Below are 16,144 nucleotides of genomic sequence, written 5' to 3' on the forward strand. Positions count from 1 at the left end.
ATACAGGCCTGGTTCACATATCACAGTAAACCATAGCTAACATCAACAGTGGTTTAATATGAACAAGCAACATCCTGGTGCATGCTATTAAACTGTGCCCACTTTACTCCCCCTGTCTCATATTTAGCTTGGAGTAGACAAACCAGTGTCAGTGCTTGACACTATGGGCAAACCAGCACTCATAGCTTGTTTTTCTCCAAATAAACCATGAGCGGAGCCAAGGTTTGCTCTCAGCTTACTGTTTGTGGTTTGTTTCAAGGAAACATACCATGAGTGTTGGTTTGCACATAATGCTAAGCCACCACTCTGATTTATTTTTTTCCTGGCATTTGTTTATTTATGTACATTTAGGCTTATGGCCTGCCACATGGCTCCACAGAGCCTTATGCCTTAGCTGTCGTAGAGGCATAGGGGCTAGTTGATATACTGTGCTTTTTCACTGGAAGATAAGCTAAGCCAGTTTCAACTCGTATCTCCACCAAATGTTGTTAATAGCCAGATGTTGGTTCTTCAGTTGAAAGAACAATAGATAACATCTCTTAGCGTTTTTCTCAACTGAATTGGACTGAAACATTTAAACATGACCTGAAGATTACAGTCTACAGTTGAATTCCCAGCTTCAGATGTATCATGATGCTGAGGTCTTTTCCACTCTGGAAATGAGTAAGAGTGTGTGTATGTGTGTGTGTGTACAACATGCACCGTAAGGTTAATGTTGTTTTCATTTTTGCCCCAGTATGCACAACCTCCAGCCTCCAGCTCAGGACAAACACAACTTTGCTAATTTAGATTCACAGTTGCAAGAGCAAGAACGCATCATTACCATATCATACGCCCTGGCTTCTGAAGCCTCTCAGCGGAGCAAGGAAGTGGCAGGTATTGCTCAGTTATTTATAAAGCTATGGTTGTGACAATAAGTTATTTTATCCTATGGCTGCAAACTTCTAAGATTCTGTGTTCTTTCTGGACTCTGGTACATTCCAGGAACAACAGTAAGGCCATAAATATCTGTTATTTTGGGTGTACAGGCAAGTGCTCTTTGGATGTACTCCAGTGTAGACCTGAGCCAATGGATTTGCACCATGGACTGACCTGCACCATATCAATGGCTGCAGTCAGTGTTAGGCACAGTGTTATCAGAACCTGAAGCAATTGGGAGCAGTGTTATGAGTGGGGGAATATGATCACTTGCCATATGGTTTTGACTGGGAATTGCTCTACAACTTATCTGCTAAAACAGGAACATGGCATTGCCGTCATTATACATGAACATCTAATGAACAATTTTATGGACTCAGATTTAGGACTGAAATGGCAAATATCAAGATGTTAGAGCCTCCAGTATGAAATAGCTTAGAAATATATTGCAAGTTGGATTGAAGTTTGAAGATGGGAAATCAAATCAAATTATTCAGCACTATGTCAAAGCAGATACTGTGTGTACTGCTTTGCTGATGGGTTCTCTCTGCAATGAAGGCAGTCATTGGTGCAGTGTAAGCTCACTTTTCCTACACTTGCCTGCAACAATATAGTTTCCAAATCATCAGACTGTGCTGAATGATTTGTTACTTGAGCAGTGAAATTCCATGTGTATATCCCATTCTCTGCAAACCTGTGTTTAACTGTTACATCTTGTACTACATCTTCTCATCTGTTTTTCTGTCAACATATACAAGACATTCAACAAAATGCTGGAAAAGTCATAAAATAGAGATTCTTGGCTGATTTATACTACTGTTCCAAGATTTAAAATTGGTCATTGAATGTGACTTGGCACATTGTTCTTGATATTTTATTGACTTTTATCTCCCTAGAGCCTAGTATGGTAAAAGCAAAATTTTTATATTTGCACAGAGTACTTTAGACTGACAGCATGATACAGAAAGAGCAGATGAAGATGTTATGAAGATGAATGCTTTAGTACATTACTAACATGGTGCAATGTTCTTAGTTTATCTAGCAGGGCCAGTATTGCCTACAGGCTTCCTGAATGGCTTTATGTTTTATTTATTATACAGCCACAAGAGTGGCTGTATAGTATAGTCAGCATGGATTTTTCACATTCTGCAATGTTAAATTGAAAATACCCCCCATGCCAGTCTGATCCTTCCCATAAGCTCATTTCAAAACAAAACCTTATATAACTTATAGTCCTGAACTCAGAAATGCTTGTTTAACAGCCCTCTACATTTTCTTTTTTTTTACAATAATTTTTATTCAAATTTTCATAAAACATAGAAAACAAAATCATAAAACATTCAAAGACAAAAAACAAAACAAAACAAAAATGATTAAACAAAAAAAAATAAAATGTTGACTTCCCATTTGTCACATATCAAATCAGTTATAGGTCTACAATATATAACAATCCTGTCTCTTAAATCATATTATAAAATCACTTTCCTCCAGTAGTTATCTTAATTAATCATCAAATCTCATAAACATTACTTTATTCTTTCCACAAAAAGTCAAAGAGAGGTTTCAATTCTTTAAGAAATATATCTATCAATTTTTCTCCAAATAAACATGTCAATTAATCCATCTCGTTAATAATTATAATAATCTTATTGTCATAACCATAGTCCAAATAAACATTTCGATTAATCCATCTCATCAGAATCTGTTAGGTCCAATAATTTCAATAGCCATTATTCCATTATCCCTATTAGTTCCATCTTCCATCTTCAATAGTCCTGTTAAGTCCAGTAATTTCAGTGTCCAATCTTCCATTATCAGTATTCCATAATAATCTTGCTGTTGTAGCCATAGTCATATAATAAGAGTCTGATGGGAATTTCCTCTATTCCAAATATTTTCTTGCCATCCATTCTGAATAAGTTGCTGAAATACTGTTGTAAAGTCATATCTGTGTTCTTCTTTTTTACAAAATGCACTGGCTCATCTCTTAAGAGTTTTTCCATTGTCACATGGCTGCAGTTAATTCCATAGATTTTCTCTATATCAAGCTCCATCACATCATTCCAGTCCAGAAGATTATCCAAGCCATTGATAACTTTATCTCTAATATCTTCATTAATTTCTTCAGAGATAACGTTAAATTCCAAACAGTAGGTTTTATTTCTAAAATCCATAAACTCCAGATCTTTTTCCAATTCCACATTTGTTCCAATCTCCAGGGCTTGTATCTTCCCTTTATTTTTTCTTTTCTCATCTCTGATCTCATTCTCCTCTCTCACAGGATCCCCTATTTCTTTAAGCTCCTGCGTCATTTTGCTCAGTTCAATTTTCAGCTCCTTACTACCCTGTCGCAGGGTTTGTTTCATTATCTCAATCTCATCCATTATTTTCTGAAACATAATTACTTCCAGATTCTCAGCCACTTTCTTGATTGCCATTTTTAAAACCACGAAAACAAAGCAAAACAAAAATAAAGAAGAACCACTTCTTATTTCAGCAACAATTGGGTTAATATTCCAGGCTTGATGACATCACAGTATAAACAGAGCAACCTGCCTTATCTCTCTATGTTCAAGAATGCAAAACAAATTTAGTTCCCAGCATCAAAACAGTTAGTGGCGTCGTGAAGAAGCAGATTCGTCAAAATAAAATAGACCAAAAAGAGAATAGTCCCAGACAATATAATATTCCTCGGAATAGAAATCAGGAATAGAAATCCCTCTTCTGTTTATTATCTTTAGAATGCACTTCCAGGACAGCTTTTTGCGACAGAAACAGAGATAAGCTGTTAATTTCGTGAATAACAGAGAAGAGCTATATCTCACCCAGAAGTTGTCCAAAGCCGATCAATCTGACAAATCTCCTTTTGCTGCAACAATTTAAACCAAGTAAAAAAAATAATAGAAAGAAGGGTGCTTGCCTGTTAGTCCGTTCTCTCTTTAAAGAAAAGATAAACGTATCGCTTAAGCAGATAGAGCTTGTTAGGAAGTCCGTCCGGCATTGTTGGCTGGACTTTATCTCATAAATTAATGAAATCCAGTCCTCCCAACAAAAACAGGCTTTTGAGGTTGATCTCTACGTTTCTCCCTGCCCGGGAGAAATTTCATCAGTCAAAAAAAAAATGTTCTGACTGATTTATATCTGAATAAGCTTCTTTTGAGGCGGGAGCCCGTCCCAAAAGCAGGCACAAGCGAAGTCACCCTTCCCGGAAGTCCAACAGCCCTCTACATTTTCATGGTGATACACAAAACAGCCAGAGAGAATCAGAGTTCAAAGTGTAAAAAGGGGGGGGGGAACCAGACCCCTTTTGGACTTTTTTCTGTCAGAGTTCTCATAATCTGTTGAAATTAACTAAAAAACAGCCATGTTCATAGAGTATCTATAATCCTATTACTGACCTTGCCCCATACTCTGACCTTCATCTTCTGCAGTTTAAAAGTTTTAAAAAAATGCCTGGCTGATTTTCAATTAATTTAAGAAATTTTGGCTTGAACTGAATGATAATGTCAGGCATGCTCAGTAAGAACCAATTAGTGTTCTAAAAGCCAGACTCCCAGCTGCTGGGCTTGCCTAATCGGGGCCATACCCACACCAGACTTTGATTTCACTTGAGACAGTCATGGCTTCCCCAAAGAATCCTGGGAAGTGTAGTTTGGGAAGGATGCTGAGAGGAGACTCCTATTTCCCTGACAAGAGTTCCAGGGCATCTCCTAACAGCTCTCAGTACCCTCACTAACTTTGGGAAAAGCCATGACTGTCTAAAGTGAAATAAAGGCCAAGTGTGGATGTGGCCAGGGACAACTTTAGTTTAAATTTGAGTGGGAGACTACATGTGCCTGCTGTAGAATAAAAAGGTGAGGGAAACCCTGAAAAAGAATGATACTGTTCACAATGTTTTCTTTTTGGAAAGGAAAGCGGCTTTCCCTCTGCCCAGTGCCCACTCACCCAATCTCCTCCCCCTCCCCTTCCTGCCCCCCTCCTTCCCCCACCCCTCCTCCAGGCCAGTTTCAACTATCCTAGGCATGATTGCACAGGAGTAAATCCCACTGAACTCAAAAAGCATGCAAATGATTAAACCTCCCCTCCTCCTCTATCCTATCCCTTCCCTGTTGCTCCTTCCCTCTCCCTTCCTTCACCCCTTCCTATCCCCTTCCTTCCCCTCCCCTCCGCCCTCCCTCTCCTCCTCCTCCATGGTCAGTTTTACCTATCCTAGAACTGTGACCTGGGAGCCCAGGGTTCAAATCCCCACACAGCCATGAAGCTCACTAATTGATCTTGGGCCAGTCACTGCCTCTCAGCCTCAGAGGAAGGCAATGGTAAACCCTCTCTGAATACCGATTACCATGAAAACCCTATTCATAGGGTCGCTATAAGTCAGAATCGACTTGAAGGCAGTCTATTTCATTTTCAAGCATGATTGCATGGGAGTAAATCCCATTGAACTCAATAAGTATGCAAATGATCAAACCTGCCTTCCCTCCCCCTCCCTCCCATCACCTCACTTTTGCCCCTTCCCTCCCCCTTCCTTCATCCCTCCCCCTCCCCTTCCAAACTCCTCCTCCCTCCCACTCCTTCTGCTCCCCTCTCCCCCTTCTTCCTTCCCTCTACTCTCTCCTCCCTCTACTCTCTCCTCCCTCTCCTCCTCCCCCATGATCAGTTTTACCTATCCTAGCCATGATTGCACAGGAGTAAATCCCATTGAACTCAATAAGCATGCAAATTATCAGACCTGCCTTTCCCCTCCTTCCCCTCTTCTCTCCCTTCCTCCTCCCTTCTTCCTCTCCTCCCCTCTTCTTTCTTCCTCCTCCCCTGCCCACTCCAGGCTTCCCTCCCCATGGTCAGTTTTATCTATCGTAAGCATGATTGCATGGGAGTAAATCCCACTGAACTCAATAAACATGCAAATGATCAAACCTACCCTCCCCCTCCTGCCTGCTCCCATCCCCCTTCTCCCCTCCCCATCCCATATGGTCAGTTGCACCTATTCTAAGCATGATTGCTGGGGAGTAAATCCCACTAAACTCAATAAGCATGCAAATGATCAATCCATTCTCAGCAAACTTGCACAGGATCCCATTTCTTACCTCCTGGACTAAAAAGCAGGGAAATTCACTAATAGGCAAAAACCTTGCGGTTTAAGAATGTACCTATAGCCAACAGATATTTCTATCAAACTTTAAAAAGCAGGGAAATTGGGCAGCTATAGTGAATGCACCAGGGGAGCAGGAAACCTGACCTCCTCTCTGAGATACTGTACTGCCCTACAAATCTGTTGAAATTCAAACACAATTTGGGTTGGTCTTTCACAGTTCAATCCACTTGCTGTGTAGCTTGAAAGAATTTGGTAACATGTGCCTCTGAGCATATAGTGCAGCCTTTCCCAACCAGTGTGCCTCCAGATGTTGTTGGACCACAACTCCCATCAGCCTCAGCCAGCATTGCCAATGGTCAGGAAGATGGGAATTGTGGTCCAACAACATCTGGAGACACACTGGTTGGGAAAGGCTGATATAGTGAGTGGTGGCAACTCCTGCAGTCAGCCCAAAGAACAGAAACAAGATATGTACTGTGATGATCTTGTCTTAGCAGAGAGGAAGCAACTATATTAAAACAGTTTATATCGTTCAGATAGTCACTTTAAATATGTTTGATTTACTTTACAATTTTAGTGAAGTTTCCTATAATAAATCATTTTCTTTTGCTTCTCTTTCTGTGAATATGTGAAGTACAGCAACACTTTGCAACACTAAAAAAAAGCTCCAAAAACTATTGTGGAATAATGACACTGACTGTTCTGCAGAATAGTTTCCAATGGACATGAGGAGTGTCTCCATTTACACAAGATAAAACAGTGGAAGGTGAAATATATTCTAGCAAAATTCTAGGTGTGCTCTCTGTTTTTAATTGACCATGCCCACTTTTCCTTAAGCGGAGTAGTTTAAGCATAGCAGGCTGAAAAGATGCATCTTGGGTGGGCCAAGTTTGTTTTTTCCAACACCCAGAGTCATTGCTTAAGTAGCAACCTATTGTAATCTGTCTGATTATACATCAAATTGCAGTTTCAGATTCAACTGTTAGTTCGAATCCCCACACAGCCATGAAACTCACTGGGTGACCTTGGGCCAGTCACTGCCTCTCAGCCTCAGCGGAAGGCAATTGTAAACCTCCTCTGAATACCGCTTACCATGAAAACCCTATTCATAGGGTCGCCATAAGTCAGAATCGACTTGAAGGCAGTCCATTTCCATTTTCACCATCATATGACATCGACCAATAAAAAGGCTTTGGAATTAATAAAAATAAATTTGACACAGGTTTCTGTGATAAATAATGAGAGAAATATAATTTTCTAGGTTAGGTTCTCTGTAGAAACAATAGTAACACAGAAAAGAAGCAAAGTAAGAAGAACACCAACAAACATACAACAATGTAATTCTCCATCTTTGGAGATGGCAGGTGTTGCCACCACTCACCATATGCTCAGAGGCACATGTTACCAAATTCTTCCAAGCTACACAGGAAGTGGATTGGACTGTGAAAGACCAACCCAAATTGTGTTTGCATTTCAACAAATTTGTTGGTCAGTACAATATCTCAGAGAGGAGGTCAGGTCTCTTGCTCCCCTGGTGCATTCACTATAGCTGCCCAATTTCCCTGCTTTTTAAAGTTTGATAGAAATATCTGTTGGCAATAGATACATTCTTAAACTGCATGGTTTTTTGCCTATTAGTGAATTGATTTCAGTTTTCAGTTTCCGTCCTATACTCAAGACAAGTAACAACCTAGCCAGTTTTTTTAAAAATGGATGATTACTAAGTCCTACATCCTGTTTTACACTAGTGAAGTCACAAAAAAGGAAGTCAGTTCAAGAAAATATTCAGATTCAGAGTTTTATGCCTCTCTAGGACAGGGCTTGCAAATGTGCAAGCCGCAGGCTGCATCCAGCCTGCAAATCCACTTTGGATGGATTCCACCTGCCCCCCAAAAGCAGGCACATCTTCCTCCATTAACCATGCAAAAGCACTGCTTCCCATTTGGTGCCATTGCAAGAAAAACGTAGAGCTCAGGAAACAGGCTAGGAGGAAAAGTTCCTCTCTTCCCAGCATAATGCTGGCTGGGGTAGAGAAAAAAACTGTGTGTGTGTGTTTCGGAATGTGTGTGTGTGTTGTTTGGCTGTGTATGCGTGCACATGTGTGTGTGTGTGCATGCGTGCATGTGCCTGCCTGCCTGCAGAGTGTATGCTGTATGTATGTGTGCTGTATGTGTGCAGGGTAGGCCAACACTCACTGCAGTCTTCAGGTCAAAAACCGGTTTGCCTCCCCTGCTTTAGGAAAAGAGTTCCATGATTGCCTAGGGAGGGACGTTTGCCATTATAGAAGCAGACAGAAGTAACTTTTCCTTCCTAGTATCAATTTGGTACATGTGCTTCAAATGAATAAAGAATCAAACACCAAGTAAAGGAGCCCAGTGGCTGGGCTATGCAGTGTGCCTTAGTGGAAAGGAGGGACTTGTACTTCCACAGTCACAGCAGTTCTGAGAATCTCCATTTGCACTTTTTTTTTTTTTGAGAGCAGCACTGAGCAAGACTTCCACAGGGCAGGGAATGGACTCCTCGCCTTCTTGTGTGTAGATAGAATAATTTAGGCTAAATGAACTCTAACTATATCCTACCAGGAGGTCCATTCTGCACAACATCAGAGGCGGACCTTTAGTATTGTGGCACCGACATTTTGGAATTCCCTTCCCTTAAATATTGGACAGGTGCCACCTCTGTTATCTTTTTGGTGCCTACTAAAGACCTTCCTCTTTCAACAAGCCCTTTAAGTAGAGACCTATCCCAGTCTGTGTTGGAATTGCTTTTTAAGATGTTTTTAAAGCTGTTTTTTATATATGTTTTTAAGGTGTTTTGAAGTGCTTTTAATGTTTTTGTTTACCACCCTGGTCACCTTCTGGGAGGAAGGGCAAGATATACATTTCATAAATAATAATAAGCAAGATGAAAAGATTTTTAATAAATATTAAAGTTGTAGGAACTGCCTTTTCTTGTTGCAGAATTTAGCTCACCTAGGCACATAACGTATATATTTTTTAATGTATAGTATACTAAAAGTCCTTGGTCACCCTGGCAGCTGACTCTACTGTCTTGTAATCCAGCCTGTGTGTGTGTGTGTGTGTGTCTGTGTCTCTGTGTGTATGAAATCATGGTGCCTAACTCCTTTGTATGATCCCTTCTAGCTCTGCAATTGACCTATCCATCTAAAGCACCCTCACTTCCTGTACCTCAGCCACCCCCCTTAAGCAATGGATTTCACTACACATTTGTCTAAGCATCTTGAAAGTAAGAACTAACTGCTCTTGGCTGCTTATTTTGTCATTAATATTATGTATTAACATTGTTGGTAGTTACCTTTACCTTTAAGTGTAAACTTAATCCAATTTAGTGCATGCATATCTAAAAGATTCTTGCCTCCTGGTATAAAAAAAATACCTTATGAAGTACATGTGAGTGCATGGAAATGTTCAGTAATTGCTGTGAGTTTGTGCCCCACCACCATAGTGTGAAGTTTTAAAGATAAATGTTTAGACACAACTTTTCAACAGCAGCCTACTGAAGATTATACCTTTAAAAATGCAGATGATATAGCACATATGCAAAACAGCACAAATAATCCCTTCTTGTATTAACCATTTGAAAAAATACTACTATTGGGTTGGGACTGGGGAAAAAACTTCAAATTACAAACTAGTTGAAAACAGTTGGAAAATGGCTGTATGTTAAATGTTTTCTATAATTTTCCTGACTCACTAATTTCAAAGTTTTCCATATGAGAAATCTTTGCCATGAGTCGAGGGATTATAGCAACTGTAATTCTTCTACAAAAGCAAATATTAACTGTATGTTTCCATTCTGTATTCCTGCTTCTCTACTGTGGTGCAGTTTGGCATGTAACTCCTCTTCAACTTCACCTACAATATCACAGCTTATAATTTTAAATGTTTCTTCTTTGCCAGGTTCTAAATGTATCTAACCATGTGTATTAATAAGTATCAGTACAGAAAGTATAAGTTTTCAAAAGAACTTTGTGTCATGAGCACTCTTAATTTTGGAGCTCCTTGTTGTTCAAGCTTAGGAAATCACCTGTAGAAAATATTAACAAGGGTCCCGATATCACTACTCATTTAGACCAGTGGTTGCCAATGTATTCAGCCTTAGGAACCCTCACATCTCCCTCTGAACTATGTGGCCAGGAAAAATCTAACCATACAGGCTGAAGAATCTTACAGGTACCCCTTCAGTTAAGAAAACAGATCACCCCTTAGGTCACCACATTGTCACAAAGTTCTCTAGAGCAAGGGTTCTCATGCTTTCTACTCCTAGGGCCCACTTGAGAAGGCTAAAATTGCTGATCTCCCCAATCTCAAAATGGAGGTGCAGAGGCAGAGCTAGTCACAAAATGGGAGCAGATAGAGACAGAATTTGGCATAATCCACTGGCAATTATTGACATCATTTTCTACTGATATTTAACTCCAAAGATGATACTGCTAAATTCTTTGCCACAGCATTTTCCTTGTTTCTATAGCTCAGCTTTCCTCAAGCTAAGTACAGACATTTGCTTTAGAATATTATGACTCTGCCTCCCCATTTTAGTCAGAATTTGCATATCCAAAGACTCTAGGTGGAGAAGGTTTTTTCTTTTATGCTTTTTCCTTTCCACCCCCCACATGCATCTTAAAGGTTGTTTTTTTAAAAACTCATCTCCTGTAACAACTTCTCCCATTCTCCTTTCAAACACAATTGGTACCTTATTCCTCCTCCCCTGCCAAACTACCAGTTGCTTTCTTCTCTCCTGCGTGGTCCTTTTACATACTTTTTCCTCCTGTAACAGTTTTTCCAATCTTATACTCTATCTCTATTCAGCTTGTTTGTTTATTATTAATAAATATGAACTTGTTATTTTACTTTCTACTTCCCTTCAACTTCAGAGGAGAAATGGTTGTATTTATTCAATAGACAATAGTCTTGACATAATATAGGCATATCTCAATATTAGTTAAAGTATCCGAAATAATCCCTAAGCTTCATTAGTAACATTCTCATTCCTTGATCCATATACAAAGAACCTTCTTGAGAAACCTCAGTTCAGGGGTGAAATTGCACATTTTTGACAGGAAAAGTCCCTATGTGTTGATTACATTCTCCAGTGGCTAAACATCTAAGTAATATCAAAGTATATTGTAAGCATTACGTGTGCATGTATCATCGACTAAAAACTTGTGCTTATTCTGCATTACCATTCTGTTAAAGGATACTGAAGAATTTCTTGAATTCATGTGCTAGCCCTGTTTAAATAATATCTAACTGCATTGTTTCTCTTCATACTAGCCAAAGCAGTAAACGAACGCTGATACCAGGTATAAACCTGTAACACCCACCTGATGGCGTGCAGCAAGGAGGAAGAAAGAGACTTCTCTACATTACCTTTCTCTCATGGCTGTTTTTCATTTGAACACGTTACAAATAATAACTGCACAAAGACGTTTTGTACAAAAAAAGAATAGAACAATTGTTTATCTATGTTCTATCTTTCTTTTATATAAACAGCACTTTTAATATGTTTTGTAAAATATTAACATTGTCGACAAACCTGCACAGTCAAGCATATTCAAGTCCGGTTGATGTTAATAGTCATAATGCTTTAGTGTGCTGGATTGTGAGCCAGTGTATTTTTAGAAACAGAATATATATTAGATTTGTTTTTGTTTTTAAAAAAGACACAAGGGCTGCATTCATTTAAAAGTTTGGATGCATGCTATACAGGCAGGTGGGTGTTTTTAGCTTCTGTTTTAAAAAGAATATTTTTGGAAGCACATCATAGCATTTAGGTAGGGTTAATGAGGTCTTTTTCTATTTTTTCAGATTTGATAATTTGGTTGTTACTACTGATTAACAATCAGGGAAAATATTTGCAGAAATATTCAAATTTTCAATGAAATCCCAGGCAAGCACCAAAAGGGAGATGCAAAACTTGCAAAATATGTACCTCTTTGAATAAGTAAATTGTACAACCTGTTAACAGGACATACAACTGTTACCACTTCTTTTACATAGCTTTCAAGTCCAAGTGAACAACACTGTCCAGTTACTATTTTAAAAATACATTTTCCTCTTTAACTTAGGGTGTGGGCAGTGAACTATTTAGAATATGATCTAGTCTCTATCCCACTGCAGATGCAACATCTATGAACCACAGAGGATTCCTGTAGAGGTCAATAGAACCTCTGTTCCTACTCTCCCTTCCCCCTTTTTAGAGCACAAATATGGCATGTCCAGGCAACATTATGTGGAATATGAGGTCTGGAAAACGTTTCCTTGCTTCTTGCCTAGGTGCAAGTTACTCAGAGAGGGAGAGCAGGAGATATGCAGAAAACCTCCTACTCCCTATAATAGCTTGTTGTGCTACTTGTGCAAGCTCAAGAAGAGGGAGAGAGACGAAACTGGTATTTTGATCCTTTTAGGAATACTCTGCACATGGGTGCTGCACCCAAGATGGGCCTGGAGTATCCATTTTAAATGGAAATATGTAAAGTGCACAAAACAAATAATTAATAGAATGAATCATTTACATCTATATTCTTTTTAATTGATGCTTTCAACAACAGAAAATAAATTATTTACTTTCAACTATTGATAGCTTTGCATAGTAATTCAGTCCCTCAGTCTTGCTAAAACGTTCAGGTATGATGTATTTTCTTGAGTCTTGGGCAAAAGGCTGGCTCATTAGCAAAAAGAGTTAATGAATTCTTGGTGCTTTGACTTGAATATATGTGTGTACTCAAAAATGTGTGGTTTGCAAATATCCATTGTGTTCACACTAGGTGAATTCAAAATGAATTCACACATACTCAGCAGTGCATTGTCAAATTTATTGCAACATTCTGCTATAGTGCACTCCTTTTATACTGAAGATGAGAATGATACCAACTCATTAGGACTATTTAGGAAGAATAGATTGTGTATACCGTTGCCTTAGGGCTGGTCTATATTGCACTTGTTATATGGACTTCACTGCAAATAACCCTTTCATTTTGAGGACAGACCCCATACCATCTGAGGCTGCCAGCAGAAATATCCAGCAGTGATGAAGTCTCATGGAGATCTCCAAGCAATGCCAGATATCCACATTGTAAACTGCTGTAGATCTACAGGTGTGAAATATTTGCCATGTAGATGCTGTTTGAGTAGACTTCATGTGAGGAATGTAATATGTACATTGGCAACTAGCTGCTGCAGTATTTAGCTATGATACAAATGTCTGCACTTCCAGCATCTTCCCAATCTCTTATTTGAGAAAATTGTATGTGGACAATAGAAAATAGAGAACTTTGCCTTCTCATAGATAAACAAATGAACAACCCTGAGCCCATGAGGTTCCAAATATTATTTAAATCACATACTTTAATGGTATTAGCAAATATTAATGAGTTCTTGCAATATATGTGGAGTGTGGGAGTGCTATAGGGGTTAAATGTGTGAAAAATTAGTTTAGGATGCCAGTGCCATGTTCATCTCCCAAATAAGAGTTGTAGAGTAACTGGAGAAAATTGAATGTATCCAGTGAAGTTGTCCTGTTTGTGGAGGGCCCAATGGAACTTCTCCTCCCCTTCCTCGTGTCCCCCCAAATTTGTACCAGGAACTTGGGAGGAACTCAGAACAGATTTGTGGGGGCATATGGGAGGAACGAGAGCCAGTGTGGTTAGTGGTTAGTGTTGGACTACAACCTGGGAGACCAGGGTTCAAATCCCCACACAGCCATGAAGTTCGCTGGGTGACCTTGGGCCTGTCACTGCCTCTTAGCCTCAGAGGGAGGCAATGGTAAACCCCCTCTGAATACCACTTACCATGAAAACCCTATTCGTAGGGTCGCCATAAGTCAGGATCGACTTGAAGGCAGTCCATTTCCATTTTCATAGGAGGAACAGAAGGGGAAGTACTATTGCTCAAGCGGAACTTCATGTGTGAACAGGATGCAATCCAGTGGTCAAAATTCAGAGAACTGCCTGGTATTCCTCTTGAATTTGCTTGTTTTTGTGTTTGAAGAGCAGTTACCTGCACAGCTTGGCAAGCTAATGCTGTGATGCTGCTTTGTGGGAGGACTGCTGTTTGATGAAACAAAGGTCACCTGGGAAGCTTTAATTATTATATATGTATGCCTGCTTCAGAGTAGAATGAAATGGTCAGAACAAATGTGGCAAATTCAAATGTCTGGGTAGAGGTGAAGAGTATTGGGCTGGATTGGTTTGTTGATACTTTCAGAGAGAAGTTAGTCTGAGGAACAAGCTAGATATCATTAAACTAAAATGGGTCTATGCTAAAGAACAACTTGTTTTGCAGCTTTATGTTTGTCAGCTTGTATATTTGACCTGTATACTTGTGGGAAAATGCACCACATTTCACAAGTGACAATGTAGAGTTTTCCTATGCAGAAATTCTCTCTATAAGAAAAACTAATGTATGTAGTGGCTTTAACCTTTTTCTCAAATTCAGTTTTGTTATTTGTATCTCTTGAAGTGGTGACAAATCCACTCTAATACAAACCTGCTTTCCCACATCCTTTGGTAGGGGTTGCTGAGAGATGGATTTAGGCGTGTCTTGAGGAAGCTTGAGGAAAAGTTTCACCAAAAAAAAAAAGGTCACTTGTTTTCTCTTCCATCAGTAAGATATTTAAAGATGTTGGATCCAGACTTTGCTTCTGCTGGTGAAGACAGATATGACTTTTGCCAATTCCCTCCTTCTGCTGTAGCCTACTGTGCCTCCTCCCACACTATTCTAGAGGGCTAGGGCACTTGCAGGGAGTGGGAAGAATTTGAAAAAGTCACACACACCTTTCTGCTAGTGGGATCCCTCTGCTGGATAAAAAGACCTTCATATATTGAAGAAGCCTTTCCATCTGTGGAGTCTGGACCCAATCCTCTATCTCCACTTAAGTACTGTATCTGCAACAGTGTTTAAAATTCTTAAACAAAAATTCTTACTCTATTTTGACTATACATGGGAGCTATTCTTGAGAAATGTATTTAGAAAATGCAATTCTATTTTTAACTAACTGAACACTGCCAGTGTCAAGTCTGTAACATTTTGCCAAAAAGGAAATTATATTAATTTTGCCTTTATAAAAATGCTGAAATGAATATTTTGTCAGAAAACATTAATTTAAATAAAATGCTACAGTTTGGGGGGGAATGTATATGTACATATTAAACTATTAATATAACATTGGACTGTCTTTGGATTTTCAGACATGGTTCATCAAAGTTTGGTTTGGGTATGGTTTAGTTTGGTTTTTTGCTACTTTTAAGTTAGCCTTTTTTGGTGCACTAAATTGTATTTGAACATATAAGACCCAGTTAAAATCTAGTATGCAGTTAGAAAGCCTTGCTGGGTAGACCTGGGCAGGTAAACTAACTCACAGAATGGTTACGTGGATAAAAAGGATATACTCTAATTTACCCTGAGCTCTGAAAAGCTCCACAATAGCTTTTGGATGGTTGCATTTATATCAGAATGTATCACTGATTAGTATAATCCCATTCTGTCAAGATCTTGGCTTCTCTCTTTGGTCGCTGGTGGTGCTAAATATCTATTCAGTATGCATTCCCAATAATAATTTTAAATCCCATCTGGTAGTGTGGCATTTTGCTCTGGGTCGTCTGAGGGTGCATACCAGTTTTCTCCCAGTTTTCTTGTACATATCACTAACATGTGTTTATGTGACTATCTATTGCAGTTATACCAGGAATAGACTCTTTAGAGTATAAATTTACAAAGGTGTTATCTGATGCTTCACAGCACAATCCTATACATGTCTACTCACATGGAAGCCCCATCAAACTCAATGGAATTACATCTAAGTGGAAATAGGGTTGTAGTCTAAGACTGCATCGCAGGAAAGCACTTTGATTCTAAAATCCATCAAATTTGCTTCAAATAACTTTACTTGAGCCTAATGTTACTACTTTTCTGAGTAGCCAATGTATTTTTTCATCTGTCATATTCTTGACATTTCATTTAATGAGTTTTAAATAGAATATTCTATGTATACAGAAACTGTTAGTCTTAATTTGCAATTGTGGCAATATGTTACTCACTCTTGTAGTAGGCATAAAGTATTAACCAAGGAAATGTCTGGCAAGACAATCAGTTGGAATTTTAAATCTGTCAGTAG

At 39.0% G+C, this 16,144-nt stretch overlaps 1 protein-coding gene across 1 annotated transcript in view; it reads left to right on the plus strand.

The window, feature by feature from the left end:
• Window positions 1–15,150, plus strand: part of PLEKHA7 (pleckstrin homology domain containing A7) — a 326,893-nt gene extending 311,743 nt beyond the window's left edge. The window contains exons 26-28 of the mRNA XM_061610264.1: window positions 737–876; window positions 9,154–9,256; window positions 11,305–15,150. Of these exons, the coding sequence (XP_061466248.1) occupies window positions 737–876; window positions 9,154–9,245 (232 nt within the window). The 3' untranslated portion in view covers window positions 9,246–9,256; window positions 11,305–15,150. The remainder of the gene's footprint in view (window positions 1–736; window positions 877–9,153; window positions 9,257–11,304) is intronic.
• Window positions 15,151–16,144: the final 994 nt, after the last annotated feature.

The sequence above is a fragment of the Rhineura floridana genome, chromosome 2 (assembly GCF_030035675.1).
Source record: "Rhineura floridana isolate rRhiFlo1 chromosome 2, rRhiFlo1.hap2, whole genome shotgun sequence".
Lineage (NCBI taxonomy): Eukaryota > Metazoa > Chordata > Lepidosauria > Squamata > Rhineuridae > Rhineura > Rhineura floridana.